This window comes from Rutilus rutilus (assembly GCF_951802725.1).
Source record: "Rutilus rutilus genome assembly, chromosome: 13".
Taxonomy (NCBI): domain Eukaryota; kingdom Metazoa; phylum Chordata; class Actinopteri; order Cypriniformes; family Leuciscidae; genus Rutilus; species Rutilus rutilus.
The window spans coordinates 27,353,331-27,366,550 of NC_140218.1; the positions used below are offsets into that span (position 1 = coordinate 27,353,331).

At 38.4% G+C, this 13,220-nt stretch overlaps 1 protein-coding gene across 2 annotated transcripts in view; it reads left to right on the top strand.

Moving 5' to 3' along the window:
• cntn3a.1 (contactin 3a, tandem duplicate 1) overlaps positions 1–13,220 on the top strand; it is a 65,829-nt gene that overhangs the window by 7,345 nt on the left and 45,264 nt on the right. Inside the window, exon 3 of one of the 2 annotated variants that reach the window (XM_084427333.1) lies at positions 12,581–12,713. In XM_084427333.1, the coding sequence (XP_084283459.1) occupies positions 12,581–12,713 (133 nt within the window). The remainder of the gene's footprint in view (positions 1–12,580; positions 12,714–13,220) is intronic. The other variant, XM_084427332.1, reaches the window with a different exon arrangement.

A 13,220-nucleotide genomic window follows, 5' to 3' on the forward strand; every position in this document is an offset into this window, starting at 1 on the left:
GGCATCCTAATAACCTGCTCTATAGACTTTCCTGTCTGTTTCTATGGCATACACTTGTCCTTGTCATTTACTATTAAGGGCAGACCTCCCATTCATGAATGTCTCTTATCTTCTGGAGCCAATTAAAGTTTCCACTTTTTTATTTTGTGAAGGCTAAAGCCATTGAACTCTTCCAGACTGGCACTGTGGCGAGGTGAGCAAAGACACGATGTTTGAGATAGTCTAGCCTTGGGGAGGTTGTTCATCTAAAATAAAAATAAACTTTAAATCAACATAAATATAAAGTGGTCAAGGAGACGTGGTGCTCAATTGAAAGTGGGGTTGTTTTGTTTGTAGTGCGGGTCACCAATGCCATTATGTATGTTCAGCTAAGAGACTGTTTTCTGGAGAACAGGTACTGTTGCCCTTTTGGCAGCGGTGAGAAAGTGCCATTATGTTCTCCTTGGTAACACTTTATTCCTATCTTAAATGATGGGATTTGACGTTTAGGCTTTATAGTCATTCATCTTGGGCAAAATAAACCGTTGACATATTTCCATTGTCACTGAACTGTGCCTTATTACATAGGCCTACAGTGTGGCCGTTTCACCATGGCAGGCAGACTTCATGATTTAAAGACCACCTTACTTTGTGTCAAAGTTGGAGAACAGATGTGATAATGTGTAATTTAACAAGCCCTTTGAGAGACATGAATAGGTTAATGTGCAAATGAATCTACCAGCCATTATTTTATTGGAGAGCACAATTTATGTTCTCATTTAGCCAAGTGGAAGCACAAAAGCCCCTTTATTGATCTCTTTTTGATGAAGCAGTTACATTGTCTTTCAGTCACTGGGAGGGTCAGACTTAATCCTCTTGCTTTTAATTCTTTGATTTAAAAAGGGCTGTTTGCTCTTTTTCATGATGTTCAGGAACTCCTTCAGTGTGTGATTTTTGAAACCACTCGTTTCTCCGCTAGCAGGTTGTGTAGAATTATTATCTCTCGTTATATGTGGAAAGACGTCACAATGGGAACCTGCGTTATTGGCTTCCATCCGATTATCAATCTGATTTTTTTTTTTAAGTATATATTAGTGGTACTATTATTACAGTTTTTTTCGATTGCTAAACGACAGTGGGCACAACTGGAGTCACATGTGCAAAACTCTAACTACAGTCTGCACAGCAGCAGTTCGTGTGGACCAAACTCTAGTTCGTTTTTCATTGCTTGAACACAGTTTTCAAAACTCTACACACTTATCCCGACTTTAACCACAACCTGCACAACACTGTGGATTTACAGCACTTTGTTCAAATGCTAACACACTGCTGTCAAAACTGTGAACCACACATTCAAAACAGAATAGATTTCAGCCTTGTGCCTTTCAAACACTGCTGATTGCAATTTCAGCTGAAAGGCTAAGCAGGTGTCTTGTTTTAGACTTGTTAGTGAACACACACACACACACACACACATATATATATATATATAGTATATAGGTAGAGCTCAGAAAGACTAATTTTGGAAATGGAACAAGGAAGACGGGTTTTGATGGGAACTGATGTTGATGAAAACCTGTGGCCTGATGCTAGTAGAGAGAGGCAGGATTAGCCCCTCAATTATTTATTCAAATTACAGTATGTACTTTTAGTTTCTACCTTTTTTTTTCTCATTACTGTAATTCCGTAAATTACTACAGGCTATTGAAGCAAACTGCTAATTTTCATTTACCTTAAAGAATTGTTATGTTCTAAAAATTTAAATAAATCATGTGAAAGAATGTCACTCTTTTCTTTGAAGAAAATATTACTTTGTATGAAGTCACTGAAATTGTTCAAACTGTAAAGATGAAAAGTTTATATTTTCTGTATTGGTGTTTGATGCTAGTGTTTTTACTCTCAGTGTGTTCTGAGTGACAGTGTGTGTTATCTCAGTGAGGGTTGTGCATAGTGTTTGGCTGCACCGAGCCTGTTTTGAGCCATGTGTTAAGAGATGTGTTGCTTGGAATGAGTTTTGCAGGTGATGTGAACTGTTTAGCTCAGGTGACTGTTGGTAGTGCAGACTAGTTAGAGTTTTGCACATGTAGCTCCAGTTGTGCTCACTGTTGTTTAGCAATCGGAAAAAACTGTAATAAATTGCTTATATAAGCCACACATCTAGCCCTGAAAACATATTTTATGCAGATTTAGATTTAGATTCTGCCAGTGGTGTTCATATTTATTTTTAAAATAACAGTTAATTGTTCATTACAGTTTTTTCTGAATGCTTAAGCGCTAATCGTGATTCTTGTAGCACAATTTCTAAAACTATTAATACGTATAGCAAAACCACTCACTGAGTTTGCAAAACTAAAAGCACAAACACTGCTTTGCACTCAGTTTGCAATTTTGTAACACACACTTTGCAAAACTGTAGGCACAATTCACTGCACAACACTCTTTTTGCAGAACTTTAAACACAACTCACTACTTACACTCAATTACCAAATTTCCAACACACTCCTAGCAAAATTATACACATGTATGGCTATCATTAACACTATTTTGCCAACTGTCTGGCACACTTTCACATGTGAAAACTGTTTTAGATAATTAGTTCACTTTGCAATCAGCCTAAGCACTATAAATAAGCCACAGGTAAGCTGTCTGTGTGGAGTACAATGGAAGGAGCAGTAAGAGTGAGAAGAGTGAGAATCAGAGGAGGCCGAGGGAGAGGACGTGGAGGTGAAGAAGTTGGAGGAAGAGGACGTGGAGGTGAAGAAGTTGGAGGAAGAGGACGTGGAGTTGAAGAAGTGAGAGGGTTAGAGGAAGTTAGAGGAAGAGGACAAGGAGGAGCAAGAAGAGGACGAGGAGGCCGAGGGAGAGGACGTGGAGGTGAAGAAGTTGGAGGAAGAGGACGTGGAGGTGAAGAAGTTGGAGGAAGAGGACGTGGAGTTGAAGAAGCGAGAGGGTTAGAGGAAGTTAGAGGAAGAGGACAAGGAGGAGCAAGAAGAAGACGAGGAGGGGAAAGAGGAAGGGTAAGAAGAGTAAGAAATAGAATAACTGATGACATCAGAGCTACAATAGTGGACCATGTCATCAACCATGGGATGACCCTGAGGGAAGCTGGCCAACGGGTTCAGCCTAATTTGAGCCGCTATACTGTGGCAAGCATCATTAGGACATTTCGAAATGAGAATCGGTAAGTACTTTGTAGCACTGCCATACTCTAATGAGAAACACAACAGTACCATACATGCAAAAATACTGAAATTGTTACTTTACAGAATTGCTAGACGTCCAGATGTTGGGGGCAGAGGAAGAATGTTCACTCCAGAGCAAGAGACCCATATAGTGAACATGGTGATTGCCAATAATGCAATAAGACTGCGCGAAATACAGCAGCGCATAATTGATAATGACAACATCTTTCAAAATATACACAGTGTAAGCATTTCTGCACTAAGTTCCTTTCGAGAGAAACACAGAACGTGTAAAGCAACTGCGATATGACTATGTGCAGGTAAGCTATAGTGTCATTGGTTCTGAATTTGGAAGTGCATACTGTAGTGCTGTGCATGGGCCTGATGTGTTGCATTTGTTTTGTCTTGTCCAGAGAGTGATGGAACTAGAAGCAGATGCCATGGGACATGAGCTACTTTTTGTAGATGAGGCCGGTTTTAACCTCAGTAAAACCAGGAGACGTGGCAGGAACATTATTGGACACCGTGCCATCATCAATGTCCCAGGACAACGTGGTGGTAACATAACCATGTGTGCAGCTATAAGCCAAAATGGTGTTGTTCACCATCATGCAACCATAGGCCCATACAACACTGCACACATTATTGCATTCCTGGACACCTTACATGACATGCTCACTGTTCAGAGACCAGAGCATACCCGATATGTCATCATATGGGACAATGTTAGTTTCCATAGGGCTGCTTTGGTCCGCAACTGGTTTTCAGACCACCCATCCTTCATGGCACTCAACCTCCCTCCATACTCTCCATTCTTAAATCCCATCGAGGAGTTCTTCTCTGCCTGGCGCTGGAAAGTGTACGACCGTCATCCTCATCAACAGGTAGCCCTTTTACAGGCAATGGAGGAGGCATGTGGAGATATTGACCAGGCATCATGTCAGGCCTGGATACGGCATTCAAGGAGATATTTTCCCCGGTGCCTTGGACTGGAGGATATCGCATGCGATGTGGACGAAATTTTGTGGCCGGACCCAGAAAGACGACATGATGTAGGCTGATTGTCTTTTTTTCTTTTCTTTTTTTTTGTGAAATTACTATTTTGTGTTCTGACTTTGTCTTGGTTTTGATGAGTGTGAATAAACACCAATACTTGAAGTTTGGATCCTTGTATGTTTACATTGACATCTGCACACAGAGAAAGCAAAAGCCAGATGTGTTTTGTATTCATACCAACAGTGTATAGTTGGCACATTGTGTTCTTAGTAGATGATGGCTTGTGTTTACTGTTTGATACGAAAACACCATTTTTACGAAGGTGTGAAGAGTTAATCTAGCTGTGTTCGCTTTTGCAAGAGAACTACAATGTTTTGATAATTGGGTGAAAGGTTTTCTTATTTGTGTGTAGAGTTTAGCAAAAATAGCCAATAGTTACAAAAAATGTGCTTAAGCAATCAGAAAAAACTGTAATAACAGCAAATAACTGATACTGCTAAAAACAGATCTTACAGCATTGTGAAATGGTCATGATATTCATCCACTCCAACCAAATACTAATTACATTAACAGCAAACCCACTCGAAATGATTATTGGATACCTTTGTGATTTAATTACCAGCCCTCAATACGCTCTAGAAAGTAAAATATTTTACCTGTGTCTCTAGATGAGAAAAAAAGGCATGCTAATGCCTACTAACTGCATTGGTTTGCTTCGTCTCTTCGAAAGCTGTCTAAACAACCTGTAAACAATTATATCAGTTAAACAGTTTGCTTTAAATTCTGTCTTTTGAGCATATGGCACCAGGTCATTTTAACTGCAGGAGAACACAATAGACACACGGATGTAATTGTGGTTGATTAAATGCGCTTTGATTGAGGAGTAGAAACACAAAACACAAAGAGCACAATCAGAGAAAAGCACTTACATATAGTCCTGATTCATTCAGTTGTGTTTCACACCAGTTGAAGCCAAACTGAATTAGATGCTTTTTTTACATTTTGGGAAGATTTTTCCCTTATTCATTTTTATCGTGAGCAGATATCCCGTGTTAAATAGAGTAAGGAAGATACTGGTGAGAATGAAGGGAAATGGGATTGGGGAATATCTTGACTCGACTGAATCTTGAGTCGAACCTGTTAATAAATGGGTGCCACAGCTCAACATGTGCAAATGAGTATAAGTACACAAAATAAGTACACAATATAGCATTCTTTTAAAACAAGCACTTATTTTGGAAATCAATCATATACATTAAAAGAATATAACCGTAATATTTTCAGACTCTTGAATGTAATTAAATGAAAAAGCATTATATAAAATGCAATTAGCTGAGCATTAGAGTGCATCTTAATTAAAGTAAAAATGTACTTAAGTGTGTTAGGAAACATAGTCATGAAAGTGTACTCTATTAAGTACACTTAAGTGGCCTTTATTTAATTAATATTATATTTTCTGCAAGTAATTTTTTTTTTTAAATATATACTTTTAAGCTTTGAACACTTCTTTTCCACAAGGCTAGACACATCAATTACAAAGAATATTTATCATTAAATTATATTTACCATTATTGACATATAATTGATACATATATACATATAAATGCTTATTTGTCTTTCAGTAAGATTGAGCAGAAATGTCAATTAAAAAAAAGCTCAAAATCATAAATACACAACATAATTGATCCATTGGGATATATTTTATGATTGCGTAGCTTATTGCAAGCTCATTACAATTAACCACTGAGTTAGCCTAAATATGCCACACTTAATTCCTTAAACTGACGGTTCTCTACACTCAGAGCTTCAGGGCCCGTTGTGTGTGTGTGCGTGTGGGTGTGTGTGTGTGTGTGTGTGTGCGTGTGTGTTTGTGTGTGTGTGTGTGTGTGTGTGTGTGTGTGTGTGTGTGTGTGTGTGTGTGTGTGTGTGTGTGTGTGTGTGTGTGTGTGTTTGCGTGGGTGTGTGCAGGTGTGTATTTTAACTTACCAAGATTGGCTTTTTCATTTGATAAATAAAACCCTTGAATCAGAATCAAACGGATTGGAGGGCACACAAACGTCTAAACCCTCTCTCTCTCTCTCTCTCTCTCTCTCTCTCTCTGTCTCTCTCTCTCTCTCTCTCGCCCTGTGCGCCCTGTCTGTGGCTGGATATTCATGCTGAGGTAAGCTGGCCGAATTCATCGGCTTGTCAGATGGTATTGAATTTGAGATTAGTTTTTATTTGGGCCTCCAAATTGCTCCTTGGCTCTCCAGCCCCCACCCCCCAAAGCCCCGGTGCTGCTCCGGAGGGCTGCACTGCCATATAAATTCTCCCCTCAGGTAAAGAGAGAGAGAGAGAGAGAGAGACAGAGAGACCTGCTTTCTCCAACTTCCTCAATAATGACCTCCCTTTCCACCAAGGTGGGCTTTGTGTTGTAAACCTCTTGTTAGTATTCTGTGCTGAACAGAGATAGATAATTTCTCGGCGACAGTGTCTCTCTTTGGACAGCTGTGGTCTGTTGACAGAAATCACAGCACCAGTAAAGCCCTCAGTCGAATCCTCACAACGTAACGTCAAACCCGCAGGCGACGACGTGGTTTCAGATTACTCCCCATCAATATTTTAATAACATCTTGTAATATTTGCAGCATCACCAACGCTTGTAATTACATGGTGTTTCTGAAATAGACAGTTCCGTCCTCTTGTCCTCTGGCAAACGCGAACCTTAATTGCAACATTAATTCCTTGTATGATAGAAATTCGCTCTCTGTTGCATTTCTCAGGTTTGCATCAGCTCCAAGCTCAACCTGAAGTTTTGAAATCTCTCTCGCCCTTGTCTTTATTAACATATGTCTTATGTCTTTTGGTTCCAGATTTGGGTATCATATCTCATTTAGCGGTTCCATGCATGGAAAATTGCTCATGCTGATTTTGAACAGCTTGATCAGATACAGACAGATGCTTTAGTCAATACTGACTCCCCCAACTGACGTACGAGCCTTGATTATGAGACCAGTCTTTGTTTAGCATGGATGAGTCACTTGATAATTAATGTGTGTTTGTGCATCATAAGATTGCATAAGAAAGTTTTTGGCGGGTACATGTGTAAGATATTATATCTACTAATCCCATGGGTGTGATTTTAGTTTAAAAAATAGAGGGGGCGGTAGGAGGTTTTGATGTCACGAAATGGAACATGCTAGGAGCATGAAAATTAAGTTAGGCAAAAATTATTTCAAATTAATTAGTGGTTGCTGGTTTGCTGGTCCTGATGTCTGGGAATTGGGAGTGCTGGTGGGCCAGCACTATATCAGCTCTATCCATTTAAAACAATCTCATAGCAATTCATAACTTTTTCATGTTCTGTGAATTGGTGGCTAAATTGAATGATTTCATTTGTATGTTTCGTACGATGTGTTTACACCCCAGTGACAGGTATGTTTAGTGGCCGACTTGTTTATTTTAAGACAAGTTGGAGGTTGTCCTAACATTAAGAGCATATTTACAATGATTTTTAAAAACAGTCTTTACAATTCTTCTTACATTTTGAATACACCCATTCCTCATTATTTTTACTGGTCAATTCTGAGATTTTGGGATATTTGTCTTCAATAACATGTCTTTTTTCAGACTTACAAAATACATATTTAGGTCTTTATTTTATTACACTTTGTCTGTTTGCGTCTGTAGATTTCTCATAAATTCAACAAAAGTTTGCGTTCTTAATCCTCCCGCTGCTCCGCAATCTCTGCCGTCACCCTGTCATCACATGCACCTTTAGGAAGCTCTCTCTCCCCTGTACAATCCTGTCGGATCCAAATATGGCCATTTCCTTTTTATCAGCAACCAATCGTGAAAGTAAAAGGGCTGAATGCGCAATCTCATTGGCTGATGATAAATCTTTAAAGCCCGTTTTCTCAAAATGACTTTTCTCTCATACTCCAAGTCCGAAATCTCCACTTCAATAGCACCTATATACACCAAACTTTCCAGTCTTGTACCTAGTTATATTATGAAGACATTTACAGAGGGATTTGTAAATATATTATTCCTAGCCTGATTTATACAACATTTTATTCAAAAAACATTTTTTTAAGGCTATTGACAGTATTTTCTGATTTACAGGATAACAAAAGTAGATATCCATAAATCCCTCTGTAATTTTTTTCCCATCTAATATGTGAACACAATGAAAATTTTTTTTTTAACCTGGCTTTATCCAATACTCAGATGCAAATTAGCACATATTTAATGAGATATTGCCTAATTTGCATATTTAAACATTAAATTACAGAAAACTTGTAATACATTTTTTTCTCATCTTAATGTAGTAAAACTGGGAAAGTTTCCTGGTGATATCTGCTAGTTAAAAATGTTACCCTATTCACCTGTAGTGTCTCGCCTTAAGATAATAGGGACAACCCCTTTAGACGGGGGTATAATTCCCCATAACTGATTAATTAAATGAATGTGTTAAATTGACAGCCATAATTCTTATATAATATTCTTAATAACAAGAAAATCAGTTAAAGTCCCAATAATTGTATCCCTTAAAACTCATCTTTGATCACCAAAATGACATATTTAAAAAAAAAATGTGAAAACAAATTTCTTCATGAAAACAAATTTCTTCATGTCTTAAAATAGCTTGAATGTAACCCTTTCCCTTGTTTAGTATTCGTGGTTCTATGAATATGCAAATGAGCCCCGCCTCCACTCACTCACACCTGGGCTGCGTTCAGCCCCGACAAAACGTTGCACAACGTTTTTTAAACAGAAACGGTGATGCGTTGAACACACTGTTCTGATGACGCAAGAGTTGCAACTATGGCAGCTGAGAAGGCCATTCTTTGTGTTCTTTGTGAAGAATTTTCTGAGCCTGATGAAGTCAGTATAAATATGTGTTTAATACTACAAAATATGCCCGATGTCACAGTTACTGCACTTGCCGCCCAGAACAAAAGAGAACATCCCAATCGAGTGAAGGGATTTGTGGAAACTGAAATGGAAGCACACATCTTACCTAATTCAGACTAAAACACATCTATTTGGCCTCACATACTGACTTTATTTGTAGTTCATACTGTTTTAATACCCTGTATTTTCTCATTTTAGGAAAAGCACTCAATTACCATTGTTTATTTCTATACCAAATGTCATACACTTGCAATGAAGCTAAAAATATAAACAACTACATCATTATGTTGATATCCTATATTTTTACAATAAAACTTACGACAAACATGTCTTCTAATATCCTCAGTTGTTGCGTATACCGAGCTGCATCGAACACATTTGTAAATTACTTTCCTTGAACCCATTGTGTGAGTTCACTTTAAAACCGCGTGCTTTATATACATGTTGCTGCTGATTGGACTGCAGTTCTGACACACCCAAACAAGAGAAAACGTATCTCAAACCCCGTTGCACACCGGTGCACGCCGTTTCCAGGAAACATGACGTTCAACCCGGAAACCGTAGCAAAACGTTGCGCACCGTTTTGAACTTGAACGTGCCCCAGCTCAGGGATCCACTCGTTGACAATCACACGTTGACCTGATTGGTTACAAGGTAGTTTGTGACGTCAGAAACACCAGCTGTCTTTAGATCACTGCAGTTTGAAAGAGAAAATACTCAGCAATGGTGTTGATGACTGATGAATTTGCACATGGTTTGACTAAAAAGCATATTAAAAAACATTACATAGACATAAACAACATAAAAACTTGATTTTCACAACAGGGGGACTTTAAGAAGAATTTTATTCTTAAGAATGTTTCATGAATCCAGTCCCAGGATGAACAGTATTTGCTCATCATTAATTCAAAACTGAAATTTAAACAAAATTCAGAATGTCCAGAAATCATTAGAACCACATCAGCCATGGCAAAACGTGTAAATGACACCTATATTGAATCCTTTTCATGAGCATGTGGTTGAGTTTATGATTGTGTAAGTTATGAATATTGCTGCACATGTATGTTAGTAGTTTGTTAGTAGTCTAAGTGCTGCAGATGTTTTGTTTAGCTGCAGTTATTTGTAAAAGCATTAACAAGCTTCACATTTTCGTATATAAAGAATCTATAATAATCTAAATAATGTACAAATATCATAAGAGAGGATGCAATGGGAAGAGGTCGGGCTGTTGGAAATATGACTCAACTAAACAGTGGAAAGCACTGTGGTAGCTAATGGGAAATCAGAGTAAATATTATGGTTGTGAAGTATCACTTTATCATTTGCTCTCACTCTCATGTCTTTTCATCTTCTCATGTTTCCGGTTGCATTTAAGAGTTAAAGCCCTTGTTGACGGTGAGATTGAAATTAGCCTTGGTGCAGTGTATTCCCCATTCAATAGATTTCAAACACCTCCACTGAGAGCTCTTCTGTGCTCTATTATCACCCAGAATCACAATAAACTCCACCTCTCCTGCATTAGTGAGATGCTAATTGAACACTAGGTAGACCAATTTAGCATTCCAGCGTGGAAAAAACTGTTAGTTCCGAATTTTCGGATGCATTAATTCAGTTTGCCCCCCTCTGGAACTTGATATCTGCACATGGTAAATAAACAAACCGGTGTGTGCTTAACATGAAGTGATTTCTCAAGAGGATGCTTTCCTTTGAAATTAGTCCCGTAAATGTAGGTTAAGAAAGTAGTTGGTTAGCTGTGAACGCATGTCCGTTGCCTCAGACTATTGAAGAAAGATTTTCAGAAGTTGTTACAGTACACTCAGAAATTTTCCATTAAGGGGAAAAATTATTAAATTATTTGGGCTTTTTTTTATAATTACATTATTAAATGTATCTGTTGTCTTTCATGTCAAATACTTACATTTAACCAATTGCTTCAATCTATTGGAATGTTACGCCAATATGAAATTTGATTAACATCAATAAAAAACATCTTTACACTGCAAATATGGAACAGAAGCTGCATCTGACATTTATGACAAAAAACAGAAGACTGTTGCTCTTGATATAATTATCATTAAAGGTATAGCGGAGGATTTTCCCGAATTTTAGAAAAGAACCGCCCTCTCCACTTTTTGAAAAAATGCACATGCGCAACACTCTACCTGCTCCCGAGAGGGAACGCCTATTAAACGTGTGCACGAGAGAGCATGCACGAGCTAATCATAGCTTACATTAACTTTTACTAGCAGTGATTTTAAATGGATTTCTCCAAACTTTACCTGTCAAGTAGAAACTTCGCGACTGAGGCATCAGTGGGAAGCCCAACCTGTGTTTTGAGCGCACGCCATCGTGTGAATCGTGTGCACGAGCACATACGACGGCCTTACGTAAACATATCACCAGAATGATTGACACTTAGGAGGACCAATAGTCTTGATGATCCACCCGGAAAAAGAAAATCCTCCGCTATACCTTTAATGTCAATTAATAAAACACATAAAAAGTTTTGTGTTTAAGGAAACGGCACGTCATATACTCCTGCATGCAAAGCAGGCTAATAACCATTTTTAAATGAGTTTATTGTTTTTTATTAGAAAATCAAGACTTCACATTGTTTATTTTAGTAGCATGAAAAAAAAATAGCTGCTAATTTCTCTGGATAACATGTTTGAAAGGTCACAAAAGTCTAACGGCAGATACAGCAAGAAACAACGAATAGTTTCAGTGCAGATCTCATTTAAATGCTCACAGTTTATCACATTTTTTTAGACAAACCATGGAAACGTTTTGTGAAGTTTCGGACACAATGCAGTAGCATTTGACTTTATGTTGTGTTAATCGGCATAAAATGAGTTTTAGATTATGCAAATTGCATTCACTCTCGCATAAAAACTCTCCGTCCTGCTCATTGTTGGGTGGATGTCTCATCTTGCTGAAGGCCATTTGTGCTTAATAAGACAGGATAAGTGGTTTGCGCTAACCATCAACATGTAATTACGGAGAATAATAAACCACACAATTTCCAGACTTTTAAGTGTTTACACGATACACACAATTAAGCTACTTTCCTGCAAGTTAGCAGCTTTGGTATGAGGAAATCGCATTAGAAAGCTTAATGGCTCACCATGTGTTTCTTGAAAATGTAATAAGCACTTGTTTTTTTCTGTGACTATGAATTTTAAACATAGGTGGTGGATGAGCAGTACAATATGTAAGGAAATGTACTGCCTCAACAGTGTTTAAGCTCAAAGTTCTGTATTTCAACATTATGTTTTGCTCTTTTGGGTGTTTGCGATATTAGCATCTTGAACGTGCAGGGTTGCTAACATGCTGCCAACAATAATCTCAAGTGTTTTTAAGATGTCTTTGATTTCGCCAAATTTATACTGCCCTATTGAATGACAGCTAGGCTTTCGTCCAATGAACAGATGGATACCTTTCAGACAAGCTTTGCTCTAAAAAGCACACTAAGCTAAACTTAGCATTGACTAGCCATGTAACTGTGATCTTTTACTCCTCACCTTTAGAAGGCAGCGGTCCTCTGAGGCCAGTATTCACCAAACAGCCGGGAAGTATTGTATTCCCTCTCCATCTTAATGAGCCCAGCCGGGAGGTCACCTTCAGCTGTGAAGCCCAGGGACATCCGTCCCCGTCCTACAGGTGAGATCCCAGCATGCTGATGAATTTTGCTATAAAAAAGCAAAGACAAGCTTTATTTTATCATTTTTTGTCATTGTCAAAGACACGTAATACTTGATTAACCTGTTCAGTCTTGGCTTGCATTTGAGTGTAGGGACCTTGGAAGTTTTCCTGAGCGCTTGAGCACATGTTGGATATTTCTAACATTTTCAGGCTTCTGGAAAAGAGTTCTCCATTCCTGCTATAGACCTTATTCAGAGCAGCGCCATGATAGGTGTGAAAGTGAGGCTGTGAGGGATTGCCGTGTTTTCAATGGCATCCGCTGTAAAAAGCTGTATAAAGCTCCTAGATTACTTACGGTACAATTTTCCACAGCTTATATTCTCGGGAGTTTTTTGTCAGCTGAAATTTCTTGGAAAGATATTTTTCCAGTGTTTCATGAGCAGAACAATCCAAAAACACATTAAATAACAGTACAGCCCATTGAAAAGATGCATGTCTGTCCCTCCCAGCCTCGCTTTCATTCCC